Genomic DNA, 7,912 nt, shown 5'->3' on the forward strand with positions numbered 1-7,912 from the left:
ATTGTGGAGTGCCACGAGAACCCATGCGAGAATCGCGTCGCACCTGATGCCCAGGAAGGTGCACGGAGGTAGGGCAGGTCGAAACGCGATGAACAGGGGCGAGTGACGACTAAAGCAGATTCGATTGTGGCTTAAAAGTGGATTTTAGCGACGGAGAGAAAGGTAGGCTCTGTGCGTAATAGGGGCTCGTAAATTTGACGCCTCTGCCAGCCTGGGGCCGTTTTCATTGCATGAGAGAGACGAGCGTAGAGTTTTGGTGTAAGCCCGTGCGACCTAAAAGAATGATTCGAGAAGTCTCGAAACCGTCTCGAGTGAAATATTTTGCTTTTTTCCCATTTGGTATGAAGCACATTTTTACGCAACCACGAGATGTCGATTTCACTTCGCAGGCACATCGTGCCACTCTCCCTCGCGGATACGACGATGACCCCCCTTCGGAATAATCTTAACATCATGGCTCTCATTTTCCGTTGCGTTGGCTGCTGACTGACAGAGCGACGAGCGCCGGAAGCGCCGCTTGCACGCATTGACGATTTCTATCAACGTACATGAGACAAAGGCTTCTTTGCTGCTCCCGAACATGGCCGACGGTGGCAACTCCACCAAGTGCAGGCCACAATCAAAAATGAGGTCGGCAGGCAGCATCCTTTTATACCACCACCACACCCTCCCTTCCTCTTCCAAGCGACATTGTTCGCAGTAATGGAGGAAAGCAGGAAGTCGATCAGAAGCTGAAACAGGGGCAGATACTCCGGCCTCGGAAGTCATTTCGTCCTTACTGACCGCGAGTCCCACGTTGTCAGCAACGATTGGTGAATCGAGTCCACAGCGAAATGTTCGGTCTTTCGCATGATTCTTTTGAAGCGCAGAAACTGCTTTATGTATTCTCTCCGCTGGCCAATTTCGCATGCATCCTACCATCGCCATATCCAGTAATGTGTGAGGTAGGTGGAGTTTTGCCGCTGCAATCGCCCAGGCAAACATCTCCGCGTAATGTTTAGTCTTGTCTTCGCTAACGGTGGAGTACTGCGCGTGCGCAAGAGGGATAACAGCAGTCCATTCGTCAATGAAAGAGAGCCAGTCCGCGCGATGCAAAGCATACGGCGGTCCCACATTGTAAAATTGGTTTGCCTCAGCGAAACTTACTCGACTGCAGCCGTCCGTGTCCTCCTTACAGACCGGAAGCTCCCTCCACACGGAGCTCAACGAGTAGGCTTGGGCGGTCGGCCGCCCCCGCATTTGAGCAATCACCTCGCGACCACTTTTCGGAACCCGAAAAAGAATTTCGTCGCTTAAGTTTGTTTGACGAAGTTTTGGGGCTTCATTGACAGAATTCGTTCCCCAAGAAGCACTCGGCAGCAGTCCTAGCTCCCGCGGCCCAAATGGCGTCATGAAGAGGAAATCGGGGTCAATTGAAATGACGACCACATCTTCATCGCTCTCATCGAAAGATGCATCAGGTCCAGCCACTTCTCGAAGTGTTCCTCCGCCCATTTTATCCAGCCAAAAATGTAAGCTTTGCGCTTTGTTGGCAAATTTGTATCTTTCGGATGTGTTGGCCACATGGGTCATATCGTCCACGAATATCAAATGGAATCGAAAGCGAGGCGTCGAGCTTGGATGCTCGGCAAACGCTGCATGTTCCGCTTGTATCTGTTCTTTTGTCAGTTGGTCGTCCCCTGTCAATGAAGCTTTTTTCTCGCATCCACACACCACCCTGACGATTGCGCCACGCTGGCCTACACGCTCCGCGCTCTCCAACATTGTCATCGCCTGCCAATGCTGAAAACTTGTGCAGTCAGTCGAAAATTGAATGATGATTCTATCCTCGGCGTCGATTTCCGGGAATGATACTTCATAATCAATTTGGGCATTGCTGCTGGCCTTGCTCTCCACACTTATGCCATTTTCAGTGTCCGCCTCCGTTGCCGATAGTTGGTGCGCCAAGCGTTTTCTCCAAATGGCTTTTAATTGGTCATCGTACAGATCGAGATGAAAACCAAGAATGTAGGGTAATACAAGGCAACCGAAAGAGGAAAACGCCAAGACTTTGAGAACGATGTTACGCCGTCTGGCACTTGAATGGGGATGATAGGTCATGGTGATAGGGTCCCAAATGGTGGCAGGCTTCTTGCAATGAAGCCGCCCTTTGGCCCTGTTTACCTGATTGTGCACCTTTCGTTGTGAAATGCGTGGGCGGTTTTGAATGGTGTGCAAAGTGTTGCAAACATTGAGTCGAGTGCCGACGCAGTGGCCCATTTCAGCGACCCGGCCTTCCGGTCGCCTTGAATAGAAGGGGGGGGCTCGTCTAGGGGCGAAACCTATGGCGAATGGAGTGTAAAACTTACCGCATCTAAGAAGTGCACATCGCCCAACACTCTGGCTCAGAGGGTGGACAGATCACGTAACAATGCACCTCATCTCGGTCTTCTCGTTTCCGTCACAGGCGCTTCCTTCTTGCCGAAGTGTTGTCAAGATACTTGAGCCCAAAGAGCGACTAGATCTTGCACGATTTACAAGAGCCCCATTTCGGGTGAAAATGTACTTGTCCTACGACCGATCAAGAAGAAATGGTGGTAAGCTGCTCGCAGTCTACCGATCTTTCGTCCTGCTTGTTATCTTCCTCTGCCATCTATCATCCGCCTTCCAGCCCTCTTCTCTCGTGCAGTACTCGGGGAGGTCGAGGGGAGACATTCTGTGTAAAAAAGGNTCGAGTAGCGGCAGTGGACCACCAGCATCAAAGGGATTTGGATTTGGTGCTAAAAAGGAAGCAAAGGGAGACAAATTCAAGTACACCGGCCGTCTAAAGCCTGGTGTATTGAGTCCTCCCCGAGATGTCCCAGCAGACATATTGCGGCCCGACTATGCTCTTGATGGGTAAGCAGTCGACGGCCGATTGTTGGAATGGCTCATAGATGCTGTGATTGTGTAAATTTTGGAGTCTTTCACTTAGTTCCTAGGACGCGCAACTTATTCCTGTTTCTCTGACAAATATCACAGGATGCCGAAAGCTCGCGATCCGCCGTTGCCTTGGATGATCGAAGTGAAATCTCCGGAGGATATCGCCGCTATGCGTGCCTCTGGATTGGTCGCACGTGAAGTACTGGATGCTGTCGGTCGACAGATCAAGGTGGGGATGACGACTGACGAGATCGATAGCATCGCGCACGGGGAAACGATAAAGCGGGGCGCTTACCCCTCACCGCTAAACTACCAAGGGTTTCCCAAGTCGTGCTGCACAAGCTTGAACGAAGTCGTCTGTCACGGCATTCCCGACGTGTCGACCAAATTGCAGGATGGTGATATAGTTAACGTGGATGTGACCGTCTATTATAAGGGGTATCACGGGGATTGCTCGGAAACCTTTTGTGTTGGGAACGTCGATGAGGCAGGGAAAAGGCTTGTCAAAGTTACATACGACGCGTGGCAAAAAGCAATTGAGTTCTGCAAGCCTGGGCGTCCTTACAAAGACATCGGTGCAATTATCGAAGAGTATGTAACCAAGGAGGGCTTCACCACCGTGCGAGAGTTTTGCGGGCACGGTGTGGGAAAGGTTTTCCACACCACACCCAACATCCTTCACTTCAAGAATAGCCAACCTGCGGGGGTGATGCAGCCTGGACACACGTTTACCATCGAGCCGATGATATGTGAGGGAACGAATAAACACATATTGTGGCCAGACAAGTGGACAGCAACCACTGCTGATGGCGCTAGGTCGGCCCAATTTGAACATACGTTGCTCATCACTCCGAGTGGTGTGGAGGCGTTGACAGGTCGCCTACCAACCTCTCCGAAGTTTTTTTGGGAGGTCTGACGAAACAAATGTGGTGTGGCGAGAATGGCCGCACGAGGAGAATAAATTGCAGATGCTTCCTTAAAAATGAAGAAATTAAATTTTGATTTTCAAGATTTTTATTTTGGGTGCTACTTTGGTCTTCCCTCGTGTTTTACAATCGTTTTTTTTTCCTGTAAGCATCTTTCAAACTTACAAGACAGGAGCTTCGCGTGCGATGACATCAGTATTTCCCCCGACATCTTACTATGCTTGAATCTGGTATTTCCGGCACTCTTATTAACATAACTTGTTAGGAGATCGGCGGGTGAGAAAATCTCATCCGCCCCTAAAAACGTTGCGTTTGAAAAGTCCTCGGTCGTCGGCTGGCGATGCGGGCACACACCACTTTTTTTATTTTTATTTTTCACTTTGCAATAAAGTACCTTAGGATCTGTGCCTACGTAGCATATCTCGTAATGTCATACTTTCCTACTTCTCTTGATTAATTTGTTACAGCGTTCCCTTGGATATGGACGAAAAGGGTAGAGTATTGCAAGGCCGTCTCGATTTTTGTGAAAGAAATGTTACAACGCTCCGGCAGGGGGTCAGGGCTCTTTTAAGAAATCACGATGAAGGATGCAATGTGACAATGGACCTTTCTCAAAAGGTTCGCGACACGGCTGCACAAGAGCAGTTCATCGATCTGCAAGAAGACCTCATCGCAATAGCCGAATGTACCAAGAGATTAGCAGAAGAACGCAGGACGATTATGTGCGAGCGTGCCGAAGAGCGGGTTATCTCTACTTTTGACCTCATTTTAAGTCGTGTTCTGCATCCGACAAGGCTTTTGTTGAAAGATAGGGAGAGAGCTCTTCGCAAATTTCGAGCCATGGAGAGGAAAATTACATGTAAGTACATGTGGGGGACTGAATTAAGGGGTCAATGAAAAAGTATTCGGTGACAATAGCCCTGCTTGATCTGTAAATATCTTGATAGCGTCACCCTCTTCCTTCTTCTTCAAGTTTCAGGAGAACAGACTCTGCTGAGCATGCTTAACTTGGAAGATGACGCAGATACAAAGCAGCAAAAGCTGGCTAATTACAGCGAGTGCGCCAAGCATACCGACGAAGTGGTGGACTGTAACTTTCGATGCTTCGAAAAAAGTAGAGTTCTGGAAATGAAGGCCATGCTGGAGGAGACCTTGCGTGCGGAGATGCTGTACCATTGCCGGGCATTAGAAATCTTGGAGCCCCTGTGCGTCTCCATGCGTCGCTTAGATCCGGATGAAGCCATGGCCAGCATGACCCAAGAGCTAGACGAGCTGAACACCGCGGAGGACGAAAATAATGGGCAGAGCAAAAGAGCTCACATGAGGGGCAGAAACAGATGTTGAAGGAGACAAAGAAAATCAGGGCAGATTGGGAAAAAAAGAGACGAAACTTGATGCTGCCCATAATTTACTTCGGTTAGTGTGAGGACGCTTTATTTACATGCTTTACAGAAGGTTTTATGTCGTGTCTCCTCTTTCCTTAATGCCGCGATGCGGCGGAAGGGGTGACGGAGGCGCCTCTTAAAACACTCGGCATGTTCAAGTATTTGAGTTGCTTATGTCCTTGACGGATTAAAAATTCAATTTTCTGAAAATCCATTCGACTTACTGACGTAGCATCTTCTCGGAAACGCGTACGAGCCAATGTGTACGTTCCTCCATCTATTTTGCCCGCGTCTTTGACTCTGGCAGCGCGCAATACTCGTCGGTAAAGGCTGAGAACTTCTTTCTGTAGTCCCGAGGCTCGTTGCGGCGACATCCACCCTCACCCAATCCTGTCGAGGAGAACGTCGAGCTCAGTGAGAGAGGGTGTGATGATACATTGTACAGTCAGGTTCGCTGGCACAGGGAGCTGAGCAAGAGAAAGGAGGGAAGGAGGTCCGGAGGCGAAAAAAAAGATGACCGATGCGCTTCGAGCCTGACAAGGGGCGCCTTCATTTCCTATCAAATTATTCCTTAAACCTAGTCTCTTCGCGGTCCTCTGCACCACCCCAGGCATGACACCGTCCCTGGCAAGCCCTCGAGGAATGCCCGGTAGATCGATGGCACAGCATTCTACATCGCCTTCTTCTCAAGGAGTCCTCAGAGCACTTCGACACATCCTTTCAACCCCTCAAAGCCTCCTTGACACGTGCACGCCTCCGGAATCTGAGCCCGACTAGGCCTCTGTGTGATCATCAAGCTTTCCTCTGCTCCATCATCCCTCTTCAGGACCGGACAATGTTGCGAATCTGCACGCCCTCCCAAACCCATCCATGGGAGCCTCACCGGCCCCCGCCCCATTCCCTCCGCCGGGGATCCCTGCTTCCACCAGCCTCCCCTCCACCCAGGCCCGGGGGACGGGGCCCCGGCATGTACATGTCTGGCATGGGCGCGTGCGCAGGGGGGCGAGACGACGCAGGTGGTCCGGGTGGGTGGCGCCCGCCGTCAAAGGGTTCCTCGAAGCGTCCGTCCGCGGGGAACCTCCCTCCCGCAAACCCACCGGCTGATCCCACCCGTCCACCGTCGTATGGTCCTGGTGGCGCGTAGCGAGGGGGGAGGGGGCGTAACGGTAGTCGTCATCTGCCGCGGCCCTTGGACGACGGGGACTGTAGTCCCGGGGCCGGCCGCCGGAGGAGGGGGGCGAGACGTAGCGGGATTCATACGGAGGAGCGTAGCGAGGAGGGGGGGAGCGGGAGCGAGCGCGAGAATCACGACGGTAGTCGTAGTTGTCGTAGAAAGCCGGTTGAGGAGGAGGGGGGAGAGGGCCGCCGCGGCGATAAGGGTCCTCGGGGTAGGGAGGTGGGTAACGACCGGGCGGGGGGCTGCGAGACCGAGAGCGCCCTCGACGGTAAGCGTAAGGGTCTGGGGGCATGTAGCTGGGCGGGTAGCGCTCTCGCGACCTGGACCGTGGACGATCGCGAGGCGGAAAACGGTTGTCGCCCCGCCGGTAATGCCCCGGGGGGCTTCGGCTGAGCCCGGGTCGCCTCTCAGGCCCGCGGTCTCGGCTCATCGGGGTGTCCTGTGGAAGGTGGATGCGGTTTCTTTTCAGACGTGTACATAATGTCCCCTTGTGTGGCTTTCAACCTTCACAGTTGCCAGGCCGTCCATCACAATACTCTCCACTCACCTCGTACACTTGGACCACCACGCCACGCAGTTCCGTGTTGTGAATGAGGCTCAAAGCTTCAATCATATCCTCGCGGCGGTGATACTCGATAATCCCTACGCCCGGAGTGCCACGGAGTACCTCTGTGTATAAAGGAGCCAATCCTTTCTTCCCTCTAGCGAAGTCCTTCAAATCTTGCCAGGTGGCTTCACGCGGCATACCTTCCACTCGAATCCGAAAATCAGACCGCTGCATCTCAGGACGAGGACCTTCTCGTTTCGGGCCCTTCGCTTCTTCTACTGTCAATATCAAACCGTGCAGTTCCTTTTTGTTCATGCCTTGGGCGGCCGCAACAACGGCATCCTCTCCTTCTCTGCCGCGCACGAATTCTACGAAGGCGTACCCATCTTTCTTCATGTCCACGCGATCAATTGGCCCGTAGCCGCTGAAAATCTCCCTCAACTCATCTCCCGTGACGGAAGGCGTCAAGTTTCCCACGTAGAGGCGCGTGCCAGGCATGATATATTTTTTACTTCCTTGTTTTAAGGGCGAGTTGGCAATTGACTTACCTCAATGCTTTGTTCCCACTGAATCCAGTTCAAACTTCCGTACCACCTACACCCCTTGTCCGCAATCTGTAGGACCGTATGACCAAGGACCGTGTGAAGCTTGACAGAAAACGTTGTGAAACGATGCACTGGCCACCACGCCCGTGGGGAGGGCGGCCGCGGCAGTACCCAGGGCGGGCCCCTCACGTGATGTTTCTCGCCCCGAGTCTCGCCAGCCCCGACAGACCCCGCCTCCGGGCACGTAAACCCCATGCCGTGCGTGCACGTCGGGTTCGACGTGCGGACACGCCAGAGGAACGTTCCTTCGCCGTTTGGAAATCTGCATGTGGTAAATGCATTTTTCCATTCTCGTTACCCTGTGCCGATGCGTCGAAAACGAGGACGATACATGGACGCATTCGGGTATCTCATAGACCCCCCAGTCCTAG

General features: G+C 52.5%; 2 protein-coding genes across 2 annotated transcripts; one reads left to right on the forward strand and one right to left on the reverse strand.

Moving 5' to 3' along the window:
* Positions 1 to 4,422: 4,422 nt before the first annotated feature.
* Positions 4,423 to 4,657, forward strand: NGA_2122410 (uncharacterized protein; the record flags this gene model as incomplete). The annotated part of the gene is made up of 1 exon (XM_005855796.1): positions 4,423 to 4,657. A coding segment is annotated over one exon (235 nt), but the record flags the coding sequence as incomplete, so codon positions are not given.
* Positions 4,658 to 5,218: 561 nt separating this feature from the next.
* NGA_2031810 (lyr family of fe s cluster biogenesis protein) lies at positions 5,219 to 7,504 on the reverse strand. Its single transcript, XM_005855792.1, has 2 exons — positions 7,485 to 7,504; positions 5,219 to 5,602 (listed from the first exon to the last, which is right to left on the reverse strand). The coding sequence occupies exon 2, from the start codon at positions 5,584 to 5,586 to the stop codon at positions 5,308 to 5,310; it is 279 nt and encodes a 92-aa protein (XP_005855854.1). The 5' UTR covers positions 5,587 to 5,602; positions 7,485 to 7,504; the 3' UTR covers positions 5,219 to 5,307.
* Between the last annotated feature and the right edge of the window lie 408 nt (positions 7,505 to 7,912).

The sequence above is a fragment of the Nannochloropsis gaditana genome (assembly GCF_000240725.1).
Source record: "Nannochloropsis gaditana CCMP526 unplaced genomic scaffold scaffold097, whole genome shotgun sequence".
Classification (NCBI taxonomy): Eukaryota; class Eustigmatophyceae; order Eustigmatales; family Monodopsidaceae; genus Microchloropsis; species Microchloropsis gaditana.